Below are 15203 nucleotides of genomic sequence, written 5' to 3'. Positions count from 1 at the left end.
CACTCTCCCCAATATCCTCCTCCATAGTACTGGTCACCAATCTGTCTGAAACAACCACATTTACAGTGGTGGAGTCCGGTGGGCATGGTGGCCGAAAGGTGGTATTATGTGGATTTATAGTTGGCAGCTTGATAGGTTGTGAAAATGGTGGTGGTTGAGAATTTATGATTTTTTGTAATTTTTTAAAAATTTAAGGATTATGGTTGCAGTTGGTAATTCATCTTTTCTTTTTGTTTTATTTGAATAGGAGGATAAAATCGTCATTTTATTGAAAAAATGGATGAGAATGACCTTTTTTGCAATGAAAGGTGAAAGGTAGTGGTGAAAATGCTAAAAATGAAAGGTAGGGACGTTTTGCACAATAATATTGAAAGGTAGGGACCTTTTCTGCTAATTATGCTAAAAAATAAAAGATAGGGACGTTTTGCACAATAACTTTGAAAGGTAGGGACCTTTTGTGCTAATTACCTTTTTGATTTAACGGAGCATTTTAACGGAGAGTTGACAGAAGGACGTTTTGGGCAAAAAAATGTAAAAGTAAGGGTGTAATCCACCAAAAAATGAAAGGTAGGGACGTTTTTCATAAAAACATCGAAAGGTAGGGATGTTTTGTGCTAATTGCCCGATTATTTTTATTTATTAAAAGATTTGACTGGAAGACAGTAGACAGTAGAGAGGACCTTTCAACTAGCGGCGCCTCTATAAATATCCATCTATCCATCCATGCATCTCTAAATCCATTATCTCATAGAGAGTGAAAGACGATGTCAGTTGAGACCTACAGTGATTTTCAAGAGCTGCCAGAGGGTTTTATAGCCACCGCGCTGTCGCTGACCACCCCCAAGGACGCCTGCCGCCTCTCATTGGTGTCTACGACATTCCGGTCAGCTGCAGAATCCGATGCCGTTTGGGAGCGGTTTTTACCGCCTGATTATCGTGACATCATTTTACGCTTAATTGACGATGGTGATTTGTTTCTAGCTAAATTTCGCTCCAAGAAAGAGCTTTATTTCCACCTCTGCGACAACCCGATCATCATCGACGGTGGCATCAAGGTAATGTATATTCCAATGAACTTTGATAACTTTGGATTTTACAATAGAATTATTAGTAATTTCCGTGTATTTTGTTAAATGCCATCAAGCAAAATGACCTGGATTAATTTTTGGGAATATGCGGATTATTTTTAATTTGAAGATTAAATAAAATTATAAACTTGTTTTACAACAGGTGAGTTTGTTGTAGATTTGATCGTTATTGTCAAAACTAATAAATGAAATTTAGAAAAATAAACATGCATTTACTGTTTCATGTTTTGATAGAATTTGTATCAAGGTGCCTTTTATTAAATAACAATCAGCGTCTGGTCGAGGTAAATCGAAATGTAAACTGAAAGAACAAATAAATACCAATCAGATTGTACCAGTTGATGTTATCTGGGCATTTCTTTGCTCTTTAATGTAATTCTTTGCGAAATGGGTAGAGTAACTATACATATTCCAAGAAATATCCGTTGCTTGAACGAATTTTACATCATAATGGAAAAGAATATAAATAGAACAATGCTGTGTAGCGATGGTGATGGGAGAGCATCAAGTTAGGTGGCTATATTTTATAAGTTCAATTAAATGACTCAGGTGACTTTGTATTTTAATTTTCATGTATTAGGATAATAAAGTTTAGTAGTGTCCTTACTATTAAACATGTTGCGTTATAACTTCGAGATCATTGTCATCTACCCGAATTTATGTTTTACAACAAGAAATAGTTCCGCGCCTTTAAACTCTAATGCCCAGTGTTCAACCAAGGTAAAAATAAATTGATGGCTTGTTTATAGTTGTCACTTGTGATGGTGTCTCTCGACTGACATCTTGCTTAGAGTCGTCACTTGTGTCTTTACATTTAGATATTCCGGAAATTTATCATGCCCATGACTTCATTTATTCTAGTTGGGGATGCATCCTAATGCTTCTTTGTTATTGCAGAGCTTTTCATTGGAGAAAGGAACAGGAAAGAAGTGCTTTATGGTGGCTGCAAGGGATCTCTTCATTGTGTGGGGTGATACACCTGAATATTGGCAATGGATCTCTCTTCCCGAGTCCAGGTACTACACTTCTCCTGCATAAGCACAAGTAGTATCTTTTCTTTCTATTAATTATTTCGAATACTGATGGTTCATTGCACATTTGATTCAGATTTCTCGAGGTGGCAGAGCTTCTTAATGTGTGTTGGTTTGAAATTCGTGGCAACATAAACACGAGTATGCTGTCTTCGGGAACTACATATACAGCTTACCTTGTGTTCACTTCAAAATCAGGAACATGCGGTTTTGATTACCAACCTGCTGAAGCTATGGTAGGAATTAGTGGGCAGGATGGTGTAAAACGAACTGTGTGTTTAGATCCAGAGGGAGAACGAAAGCACGGGTACCAGCTTGTACCTAGGCGAATATTTTATAATCACAGAATGGCTCATATATCTCGACGGCAAGGCGATTTGTCCTCAGGGCGCGTTACCGAGTACCCGAAGGTTAGAGCAGATAAGTGGATGGAAGTTGAGTTGGGAGAGTTTTTCGTCGGCCAAGAACAAGATTTGGATATGGAAATCAGTTTGACAGAGACAGAGGGTGGAAACTGGAAGAATGGTCTTATTATTCAAGGGATTGAGATCAGACCAAAATCTGAGTGAAACTACAAACTTCAATAGAAATGAATTACTGGGTATGGGATTCCAATTATGCGCAATTCAGAATGTCCAAAATCTCTCAACTTCAACGGGTAAGAACACAACTACATATGACTACGTATGTGTCATTTTTACCTATGGCCTAGGGGTATCTCGAGTCTCGACAAAGTTTAGAGTGTTGTTTCTCTGTGTTTTGTATAAATGAGAAAACAAGTAAAAGAGTGTCAAGGATGATCTTCCTTTCCTTGCAATCCTCTGCACTGAGGATCATTCCTCTCTTACCAGTCCCCCGGTCAAGCTTGCCAAACTGTTCTGAAAAGAACACTTGAGAAAGTAAATGAAACTTTTTTTAAGTCAGTCTTGTTTCCAAATACATGTTATAAGTAAACATTTTTACTCGGCAAGTAAAAGAACTGGTGTAAGGACCCAAAGGGCATGATTTCGATTGGGTGTGAAAAAAATTGGTGTATGGACCATTTTTATATATTAGAAAATCTGTCATTTTATTTTGCAAAAATGTGTTTTACATTCGACTTGGGCTAAACATAACAAGACTTGGCCGGGATGGCATTATTTGACTGTAGAAATTCCACGTGTCGCATGGACGTGTCTCTTAACTTTTTGAAATGGAATTCAAATGAAAGACTAACGAGTAGCACGATTCGAAGTTGAGTAGCTATTGAAACAAAAAAAAAAAGCTTTAGTAACATAGCGTCCCATTTGGTAAGAATTTATAAATGATTTAACAAATCCCATGAAGTCGTTTCTAGTCAGTGTTACCAACATCAATCACTTTCTTGAAGTATCTTAGAGAAATTGATACAACAATGAAACAGTGTATTGACAAAAAAATTATTCGAGGGGTACCAAATATGCCTACAGAGACCATAATATAAATAATTACTTTATGACAAAATGCAAAATTATTCCAAATGTCGTACGTGCATTGCAAAAACTAGGAATACATTTCTAATTAACAGAAGAGGGCAGAAGTAGCATACATTTCCACGTATGATTATTCTCAAATATGGTGACAAATCTTACGGTTAAAACTCTGGACTAAGTTTAGGAAGAACCACTGAAGCTAATCTCCATGCCTCTTCCACCAATGCCCGCAATCAAACATTGGAACCCGCACGATTCTAACTCTGCGATTACTTTGTCAACAATTGTTCCTGATAGTACTGAGTCTTGCAGTCAAGAATAAACTTGTGTTTGAAGTAATTTAAGCAGCAAAAGAGAAAAGTGAGAATAAAACAGTACGCGATCGAAGAAAATAAGCAGAATCAATTCTGCTAATTGGATGTTGGATAAAAAACACGGTTCAACCAGCCAATGTAGCGTTGCCACCTGTACATATGTAAAAAACCCTTTAAAATAATCTGTACAGCTAGTTTAATTCTATGTAGAATAACTAAAAGGATACAGCTTGGTAGAAGTGTCAAAACGCAGCCTCCACCACCTGCTCCTGTTAATTTGGACGACAGCTTGTATTTCAATGTTGATCGAAGCACGGTTTCTATAGATGCATGGCTGACCCCCATGCACTGGAGCAACCCCTGATTCATCTCCATCAGTTCTTCTAATTTTTCCTCTTTCTCAGTTATGGCAAGATCGCCTGTAACCGGTGACTGAATAATGGAAGCTAACTCACTGCTGATGGAATCAATTGCAGAAAATACAGAAGCCATAGCTTCAGGATGCCTTATTGTCCTTTCAGAAACACTAGCTACCAGCGCTTTCGTGTTTCTCCCAACTTTTGTGTTAGTTATGAGCATTTTAAGTGGCATATTTGTCTTGATGCGTGTCAATTCACCAGACCTAAATTTGATCATGTTGCCTGTTACATAAACTTCATTAGTTTTAACAACTGAAACTTCGCCGAGCACTATGTATCTCTAAGCTAAAAAACAAGAAGATATTTAATTGGATTACATACCATACGTGCTCACTGTGTTGTCTATCCCAGATGGCTTTCCATGGATTATTTTTTCACCTTCAAAGGCCCATTTATTTACTAGATCCAGCTCACTATCTCCAAACATTTGCCATCCCTGATGGCTAAAATCAAGTGTGACGAAATCAGATAGAGCAAGTAGAGCAGCTGAAAATGCAACACATAAGGCAGCAGATGAACCCAAGCCAGAGCCCAGTGGCAGCTCAGAAGTGACCACTGTTTTAGCAGGTTTATATCTGATAAAGTAAAAAATAAACATATCAGAAGTTGAAACGGTTCTATGCATACAAACCCATGGACGAAATTCAAATTACACACCCATGAATGGACGTGTATAGCCACAGAAAAGTTGTAACACCCGAAGAAAGTCCAATTTTTGCTTCGGGAATGTTCTGTTCTTCAACTAGAGCAGTAATTGCTTTGATGGTCTCTGATGAACATGATGAGGGAGAGGAAGCAGCATGGCTACCCAAATCAGGGAGAACTTCTTTAATTCTTCCAACTGGCCAAGAAAATTCTAAGTCCATATCCTTGAGATGAAGTTTTAATGTATCATCATTGTCTGATCGCCAAAAGAATACCCGAAAGTGGGAGGAAGAAATCAGAGCCATCATATTGGAAAAGCTCAACATATTAAAAAAAATCAAGTATGATGAAAATGCATGACAACCCATGTCAACCAGTCAATATTATTCACATCAAGAACTATATTATATTTTATTATCTAAATCGTTATCTAACATAGAAGGAAAAAAAAAAAGAATTAGTTATGAAACGAGGGGATTTAGTATACATTGGTCCGACTGGCAAACAAACAATTCAATATAAATTGATCAAGTAGTAGACTCAATCCTCCAGATATTTCCATTTGAATTCCAATTGCTCATGAAGTCATTTTCCTGCATTATAATTGGTGTAATAAGAGGATTGTGAAGAGATTCACAAAATTGATTTTTTCTAAATTCCAATCTAAATGCATGCCAAACGTGTCCTTTAAGTCGGCAACCGAACATAATCAACAAATTGCAGGGGAAAAAGCTCATTGTAAAGCATACAATTTCTACCACCCAAAATATATGCTCACGCCTCAGTGCATTATAAAGGCATCAATTACAACTTTAAAACCATTTTAATGATAGTACTCACTAAAAATGTCCTTTTGAGTTCTTTTTTTTTTTTTTTTTTTTTTTTTACCATGGGTATCCAGACCAACTTACGCGCACCTCGACTAATCCCACGAGACTTTGAAGTTTACAGTCAGGTACTCACCTCAATGGCCCTGAAGAGATTCGAACTGGTGACTATTGGGAAGCAAACCCAAGGCCCGACCACTGAGCTACCTTTTGTATTTTGACACGACCTTTCCAAATGGTCAACTGTGACTATAACAAACCAACGTCGGGATTCAAATGTTATTAACTTTGTTGTAACTTACCCTTCTTCCCTCTGAGGAGCTTAGATTACAGATGCAAATTAATAGACGAGCTGAGCCAAGAGCTAAGGATCATTATTAACTCGCAGCTTTACTGAACAAGACTCGTTAGGTATTTATTTGTCATGTGGGCCTATATATGTAAATAATTGTGTATAAAAGTTATCTTAAAGTTAAGTCCATTTAAAGTGATCTAATAAAGAGTTAAAAGTCAACGGGCTTTGAGCATCTAAATAAAGCATGGGCCTAAATATATGTATAGACGGGATCCATTAGAGTTGTATTTCACAATGGGCGAAATACTTATATATAGGGTTACGATCCTCAATTTATTTGGCATTCTTATTCTTTATATCATCTCATCAACACAATAATACAAGAGAAAACATATTGAAGAAGATCAAAAACCCACGATCAAGATTAACAATCAAGAATAATTTAAGAATAAAAAAAAAGGATTAAAGTAATTAAATTGAAGAACAAGACAATCAAGATTGAAAACAAGAAGATAAATCAAGAGGGGATTGAAAGTTGATCTTTAAGACTAAAGATTCACGATTCAAAGTCATGGATCAAGGTATGTACCACATTAACTGATTTTCTTGATGATTTGACATAGAGATCTTGGTAATTCATGAAGTTTTATAAAGTTTCAGTTTCATAAAGATTCAACGAGAATAACGTCTTCACATTATTTCCTTTACTTTGTTAGTATAATATACACAAAGACCATATTTGGCTAATGTTTATAAACTGTTTATAATTGACCAAAACACTTTTTATCCATACATTTTGTGGGATATACAAGTATTATCCAGTTATCCATCACTCATACATAAACAGTTTATAAACACTTCCCAAACAAAGACGATTTTATTTGTAAACTATAGATTTGGAAAATTTTGTGAAGTTCAGGGAGTTACCAACACATTTCATTTATTTTAATTGCAATTATTCCAATTAATCAGAATCAACTACGAATCGCAGAAATGTATCAACATAATGCATAAGGTAAGAGATTACTCCAAGAGAAATTGCAGTATAATTAATGAGTATCAAATACTAATAGCAAAAATATTTCTAGAAAAAATTGCAGATAAAATAATCAGAATCAAATACGAAAACAAAAAATGTATCCACACCAAACCCAATTGCAAGAATCCATAAAGGGGAATACAAAATTCCGGATAAAGTACTTAAATTAATCAGAATCAACGAGACGCAAAAATGTATCCACAAAAAACCCAATTGCTATAACTCATAAAGAAAATAGAAAATTGAACATAAAATATTCAAACTATCATAGTCCAAAACGAATCGCAGAACTTGAAAATCAAAATTAACAGTGGAGCTGAGAAATTCAGAACTGAGGTAGTTACCAGAAGGCGTGGGGAACCCAAGAGTGACGTAAGTGTAGAGATCGATTGAGGCAGCCACAGCAGTGGATCCGTGGACAACTGCATGTTCACCTGCGAGTATAATTTTCCCGGGTGCTCGGGCTCTGACCTCCATTTCTTGGAAAAAACTATGCGAAATCTTCACCCGATAAATCCGATCCCGTTGCGAACTATAAATTCAAGACACTCTGAGTGTGAACATATATGATGGTGGTATATATTTGAGTGAGTTAAAGCGAGAGCAACTACAGTGGAATCGTAGGGGAGTCCTGCTTGGATGGCGATTGACGTTGGTGGCGGAGAATTTCACGTGGATGCTTGATTTTGGTTGTTTTCGTTTTAGTTTATTGTAATTTGGTTGCCACTTGCATTATTCGCGCGTGACAAACTGCTAAGTTCAACTTTACGTGTCTGGTAGCAATTTTTGCTACCTGTCAAATGCCTTTTTTGACCGTTGGATGAGGTAAGTGCGACCCGGGCTGCATGCTTTAATTAATACGTCAGACATGCAGTTGAAATGTTTGACCATTTTTTGATAAAATGACATTTTTACCCTTATCATTTAATTCTTTTTTAATTTTAGATGGGTATTTTCGATATATCATTTTTAAAATTTTAAAAATTGCTGTCAACATGGGATCTACATGCTATAAATAACGGACAAAATTCTCATTACAATTTAACGAGAAGCACCCCCCAGACACGCCCTTAATTTATTTCTAAACATATTTTGACATGTTCATTTTCTCCACTTATTAATAGAAGACTTGGCCATATTTGGCTAATTTCCAAAAGAATAATGTTATTTGCAGTCGTCCTACGTGGCATACACATGACAGGTGATTATTTGATGCATTAATGAATAAAAAAAATTATCATATTAATGCATCAAATAATCATCTGCCATGTGTATGCCACGTAGAACGACTGTCGCAGCGAGCGACTACGAATAGTATTACTCTTTCCAAAAATTCATTTTTCCTCAAACTCTTTTTTGTTATAACTTAAAATATTCTGGTTAGCAAAAGTACAGAGAAATTCCCCCTGTAAATAAATTTCCTTTGCTTGGTGTACGAAGAGTCTAAGACTCCATAGGAAGTTCAACAATATCGTACGGTATTTAAACATGGCTGAGAGTATGTATTTGATATTCTTCGGCGTCATTGCCAACTGATGCATACAAATTAAGCCTGTCAAAATACTGCATTGAGATAGCCTCGATCACACGAAAGCCACTAAAAAGCAACAATATAATTTCTTGATATAATGATAAAAAATCTCTCATAAATAAGGTCTCGATGTGGTGGAAAGGCTTGAAAATCTAAAAAAAAACTTGTTTTGCAATTCAAATTTGTCTTTAGGTTTTCTCATAAACTAATGGTCTTTGACAAATTCATTTGTTTGTAAATTTAATAACTAAGCCTTCATTTGACAAATTTAAAATAGTTAAATTTTATTTTCGACCACATAACATTGTTGTCATACTTGATCAAGTCATCAATCCGGAAAAAAATCATCAAGTCATTGAATCAATGATTCAACCGGTAGGTCCATAATTCAATCGTTATGTCGTTGTTAGATCATAGTTTTAATTTTTTAATATTTTAAAATAAAAAGATAATATATATTTCATTGTGTCATTATGCTAAAACTGATATTTCATACAAGGAGACACGAATTCGAATCTTTACTCGTGCAAAATTGATATAAAAATTTGTTGTAAAGAGTAGACCAATTTCATAAAAACTGGTTCATATTGAACCAATTCCAATTTCAAGTTATGCTCTTTGGGTTTAGGGTAGCTATGAAATGGTTTAGGTGGTTTTCGACCCATCCAATTGGAAACTACCCAGATCGGATTATTGTCCGATTAGTTGATTTTCAGGTCGGATCAATCGATCCGATATTCCGATTCATTTTTTATAATTATGTCACACATTTTTTTGAACTCATAAAATACTATCCACTTATAAATTAGTCATTCTGGTCAATTTAAAAAATCATCACTCATAAATTCTTCTTAAACGGAGTCTAATTGTACAACCTCGTACTTTGATTTATTGCTTTCGATTAAATCGATCTATTGGATCCAGTTTTAATTACTTCTACATATAATCAGTTTAGAAAACATGCTGGCCTAGTTTTTTCCTTGTTTTATTTTAATGACATTCAATCCCATCAACCTATACCCAAAATCAGGCAAAATACTCTTAACCTTAGCACAACTTTCAATTTAAATGGTAAATTGTCAATTTTTCCAAAATCTTCCTATATATTCAATAGTTACCAACAAACAATTACATCAAATTGAAAGGCAAGTCTACAATCTAAACTTAGAGTTTACAATAAACAATTCTTCTTCTTACTTTTCGTTTTCTTTAGAAATTTGTAATTTGGTAGAAAAGTAGACGATAAACAAATTATTTGAGAAAGAATTATATTTATGCTTTTATTATTTTACTTTTTAAGTTTAAAAATATGAATTTTAAAATAAAAAATAAGAAAATGTATTAATGAGTTGAGTCAGTTAATTGATGGATTGGTTGCTTAAACCACAACCATCCCGACTTGATTTTTTAATGGTTAAAATTAATCAAACTAAATTGATATTTTTGGTTCAAACCAGTCTGACTGGGTTTGGTTTAATCAGTTTAGTGGAAATTACAGAATACCCTAGAGTTAAAATCTAGGATTCTTAAATCAGGTGGGATGTTTGTCTTTTCAAAAATCAGAGAGTTGAAAATTAGATATATTAAATATATTATATTTTTAATATACACTTTAACAAATGTATATCCCGTGATTTAAGATTTTTAATTTTAGAAAACTCCATAACCTTTTAATTTTAGAAAACTCTATAACTTCCCTGTATTTCAAAACCTCCCCCACGTCTCTTCTTCACAAACCCACGACCGCAAGGAGCTTTTTGTCGACGTCATTACGCCTCCGGTGAAATCCCAGCCATAACCAACACCCACATTATTCCAGAAACTGCATAACCACTAATCTATAAATATTATCATTATGTGAAGGGAAGAACTCAAAACCCAGAGCATAAATGACTCGTTCAAGGAGCGAACACCGAGAGAAGAACGTAGCAGATGCCTCAGATAGAAGAGGTAAGAGAAAGGTGGATGAAACATATAAAGTATCCCTATCTAAAACGCCCAAATCCATGGGGTCGGACTCGAAATCTTCCGCGAAGAAGGTATTTCCGTTTGTTCAGTTTTGTAATTCAATTGAATCATATGTACGAGCCCTAAAATTGATGGGTGATAAGTATTTGATTATGTTTTCTCCAATTTGTGAAATATGCTCTATTCAATTTTTGAGATTTTGAGTTGAATGCTTTAATCTGTTGGTTAAAAATTATTTAATATGGTGAAGTTTAGGCTTCTATAGGATTTTGTGGGAGGTTTGTTGAATGGAATTCATGGATGGGTTTCAAAGTTATGGAAACTCTTATTTGGGTTGCTAGTGCCTTTATTTTTCATATGATGCGTAGATTGATTTTACATTTCTTAAACTAATGACCTAAATAGCATGTTTGACCATTGAATTAGTACTATTACTAATGACCTAAATAGCATGTTCGTGACATGCCAACCTATCAGTGACCAAATCCTTTACTTCTTCTGTAACCATTATGCATCTTTAGAGGCTGTGACCTCTGTACTACATAATTTTATTTTGTGTGATTGATGCAGTGAATGTACTCATATTTGTGTCCTGTCAATCCATATGTGACCAACCTCGTTCTTTCTTATGTGACTAATATGCATCTTTGGAGCTTGTGACCTGTAAATAGGGGCTTTGTTTTTGTCTTAATTCTGAATTAGTGGTGTAATCAATTATGCCGTTGTGATTTGTCTATACATATGTGACAATTTTTACTTCTTTTCTGACCAATATGCAGGTATGGAAATATATTGTACCAGACATGATGTTTTTTTTTTTTCCAAACTTCACTGTGGCATTTACGTGATTAAATATGCCGAGTATATGCTACACAACGATATAAGCTCTATGTCCATGAATTTTGAAGCAGGTAGAGCGTGCTTGGATATAGCATTGTTGTTATTTAAACACCGGGAAATAAAAAAGGCAACGAAGAAGTGCAGCAATCTGGGAAAGAGAGTATCATCATAGAGTGATTGTATATTGCAGTCTGCATATAATTCTGAAGTTGTAATAGATGGAATCCGGAATCTTTTTGGATACTGGTTTGTAATAACTCCGTATCTTTCATTTTGGAATTTAAATAGTTTGCATTCATGGGATTGCTTGAGTATTTACTTTATATTGCTTCGAAGTCAATTATTGTGTTTCATAGTACAAATATATCAAATATTACAAAGTTGTGATTGGTCACATCAATTTTATACATGTCACATATACTTGTATATAGGTCACATATCAGTTTTATACAGGTCTGACGCCGGGTAAGATAGTGATTATCCTATTGGCTTGTTGGAGCAGATGATTCGCAAGAAAAGAACGACAGAAAACGCCCAAAAAATCAGAAAAAATACTCTGAATTCAACTTAATATTATTAATAATGCAGAATGATGAAAACTAACACACAAGCCGGGTTAAATAGCTGCGAAATACGAAATTATGGGAAAATTACCAAAAATGGCAAAATCCCAAAATTATACCAAAATAAAATATTAAGTAAAAGAAGTAAGTTGCCAAAAATTTGGCTCAATTCGAGTTTTCTAACATATGAAAAAAAGGAAACGAAATATTACCATAAATAGTAAAAAATAACTTAAAATTGAATTTTGGAAAGGAAAACAGTGGATTTTGGGCTCGAAATTGATGTCCACATGCTCGATGGCCACGACGTGCGCGCCGAAGAGAGCTTTCTGAATTGGGGTCATAATAGCGATTCCGATAACCGTAGCCAAAGTTATGGCCAAATTACCAAAGACGTGTCAAATTCTCCCAATTAAGGAAATAATGGTGATTCACTTTCCATCTTTGCGCCGATCCGCCATCTCATGGTATCTCAGCGCCATCATCGTGCTATCTGACAAATCAGCATCACTTAACTCGGATCCTCCTGCATCAGTCGCCCCGGGTTGGAAAGAACTCGCCCTCGAGTTCACAGTAACTTCATCGAACTCCATAAAACAAGGGTTTAGGTGTTTTACGTTGAAGACGTCAGAGGTCTTCAAATGGTTCGGGAGGCGCAATCTGTAAGCATTATCATTAATCTTCTGCAGCACTTCACAAGGTCCAATCTTCCGCTCCTTTAGCTTATTGTATTCCCCAGCTGGAAAACGATCACGAGTTAATACTGCCCAAACAAAATCACCAATATCAAACAACACCTGGCATCGATGACTATCTGCCTGAACTTTGTACTTAGTATTACTTTCCTGTATGGACAGCTTCACCTGCAGATGGACACCTCGAAGATGTTCAGCCATCTCATCAGCTTTGTTATTGAGGCGACCCACATGTGGAATTGGAGCCAAATCAAGTACTCCGGATGGGTTTCGACCATAGACAATTTCAAAAGGACTCAGTCCGGTGGTTCTATTCCTCGACCGGTTATAAGCAAACTTTGCTTGAGGTAATGCCAAATCCCACTGCTTCGGTTTAGTCCCGACTAAGCTTCTCAAAAGATTTCCCAAACTCCGATTTACCACCTCAGTCTGACCATCTGTTTGGGGATGGTATGCGCTGCTAAAATTCAATTTCGTTCCAAGTTTCTCCCACAAACTCCTCCAGAAATGACTCATAAACTTAGTGTCACGATCAGAAGTAATTGACTGTGGAACACCATGTAAACACACAATCTCTCTGAAATAAAGATGAGCAATTCGAGTAGCATCCATTGTCTTCCGGCAAGCCACAAAATGAGCCATTTTTGAAAATCTGTCAGCCACAACAAGAATGGAATCCATCGCCCGCTGTGTACGAGGTAAGCCCAAGACAAAATCCATACTGACATCAAACCAAGGAGCTTCAGGTACGGGTAATGGTGTGTACAATCCAGCATTAGTAAGAGCCCCTTTAGACCGCTGACATACATAACACCGCTCCACATAATGCGTCACATAACTACTCAACTTGGGCCAGTAATAATCAGAAGAGACCAATGCCAATGTCTTGTCTCGCCCAAAATGTCCTTCGTTATGAAGTTCACTAATAATCTGCTGCTTTAGTGAACAATCTGGAATGCATAACTGCAATCCACGAAACAGGTAACCATTATATAAAACAAAATCATGTCGGTGATTATCAGTTACCTCCCGAATTATCTTCCCAAATGAAGGATCCGCAACATACATATCAGGAAATACCTCAAATCCGACAATCTTGGTGCTCATGGTGGTGAGAAGTAATGTGCGACGGCTCAATGCATCTGCTACTCGATTCAAACTCCCTGCTTGATGCCTGAGTGTGAAAGTAAACTCCTGTAAGTACGCCACCCACTTTGCATGTCGCCTACTCAGCTTGTGCTGACCATTGATGTACTTCAAAGCCTCATGATCAGTAACAAGGATGAATTCCCTCTGTACCAGGTAATGGCACCAATGTTTCAGAGTCTGAACTATGGCATAGAACTCCAGGTCATAAGTGGAATAATTTTTCTTCGATCCCGATAGCTTCTCACTAAAAAAGGCTACTGGACGTCCCTCCTGACTCAGAACACCACCAATGCCAACTCCAGACGCATCACAGTTTACCTCGAACACCTTTTCAAAATTCGGAAGTGCCAAGACTGGGGCCTCCGTCATCTTCTGCTTAACCAACTGAAAGCTAGCCTCTGTCTCCTCAGTCCACTGAAAATCATGCCCTTTAAGGCACTCTGTGATAGGAACAATCAAGGTACTAAAGTTTCTGATGAATCGACGATAGAAGGATGCCAATCCATGGAAACTCCTGACATCGTGCAAAGTTTTTGGTTTCGGCCAATTCAAAACTGCCTCAATTTTGGATTGATCTGCATGAACACCATCAGTAGACACAACAAAACCCAAAAAAGTTACAGAAGTTGTGAAGAAAGAACACTTATTCTGATTGATGAATAAGCGCTCCGTCCTCATTACATCAAAGACAGCACGAAGATGATTAAAATGTGACTCCCATGTCAGACTATAAATAAGTATATCATCAAAATAAACTACCACAAACTTCCCCATGAAAGGCCGTAAAACCTGATGCATAAACCTCATAAAAGTACTGGGTGCGTTGGATAGTCCAAAGGGCATGACCATCCACTTGTACAACCCATGCTGTGTCTTGAACGCGGTCTTCCACTCATCTCCAGGTCTGATTCTGATCTGGTGGTATCCACTTTTAAGGTCAATTTTTTGAGAAGACCTTAGAACCGGACAATTGATCCAACATGTCGTCCAGACGGGGAATTGGAAACCTGTACTTCACTGTAATCCTGTTAATTGCCCTGCTGTCAACACACATACGCCATGACCCATCTTTCTTCGGTACTAGGAGAGCAGGAACTGCACAAGGACTCATACTCTCACGAATGTAGCCCCTTTCCAATAATTCTACCACCTGTCGCTGGAACTCTTCAACTTCCTTGGGACTGAGGCGATATGCTGGTCGGTTTGGTAGACTCGACCCCGGAATGAGGTCGATCTGATGTTGAATGTCCCTCATAGGTGGTAGTCCTGGAGGAAGATCCTCCGGCTTCAAGTCAGAAAACTCCATCAGTAGTTGCTGTACTTCTGCTGGAAATTTTGAATCCACATT

At 36.6% G+C, this 15203-nt stretch overlaps 2 protein-coding genes across 2 annotated transcripts; one reads left to right on the top strand and one right to left on the bottom strand.

Moving 5' to 3' along the window:
• Positions 1-727: 727 nt before the first annotated feature.
• LOC111389351 (putative F-box protein PP2-B12) lies at positions 728-3204 on the top strand. Its single transcript, XM_023014274.1, has 3 exons — positions 728-1055; positions 1986-2104; positions 2196-3204. The coding sequence occupies exons 1-3, from the start codon at positions 765-767 to the stop codon at positions 2686-2688; spliced, it is 903 nt and encodes a 300-aa protein (XP_022870042.1). The 5' UTR covers positions 728-764; the 3' UTR covers positions 2689-3204.
• A 365-nt stretch (positions 3205-3569) lies between these two features.
• On the bottom strand, positions 3570-7776 carry LOC111389341 (mevalonate kinase-like). Its single transcript, XM_023014264.1, has 5 exons — positions 7454-7776; positions 4961-5204; positions 4625-4878; positions 4112-4525; positions 3570-3869 (listed from the first exon to the last, which is right to left on the bottom strand). The coding sequence occupies exons 1-5, from the start codon at positions 7584-7586 to the stop codon at positions 3751-3753; spliced, it is 1164 nt and encodes a 387-aa protein (XP_022870032.1). The 5' UTR covers positions 7587-7776; the 3' UTR covers positions 3570-3750.
• Between the last annotated feature and the right edge of the window lie 7427 nt (positions 7777-15203).

The sequence above is a fragment of the Olea europaea genome, chromosome 3 (assembly GCF_002742605.1).
Source record: "Olea europaea var. sylvestris chromosome 3, O_europaea_v1, whole genome shotgun sequence".
NCBI classification, from domain to species: Eukaryota; Viridiplantae; Streptophyta; class Magnoliopsida; order Lamiales; family Oleaceae; genus Olea; species Olea europaea.
The sequence above is the reverse complement of the archived record's forward strand: the minus strand, read 5'-3'. Positions and strand labels throughout refer to the sequence as shown.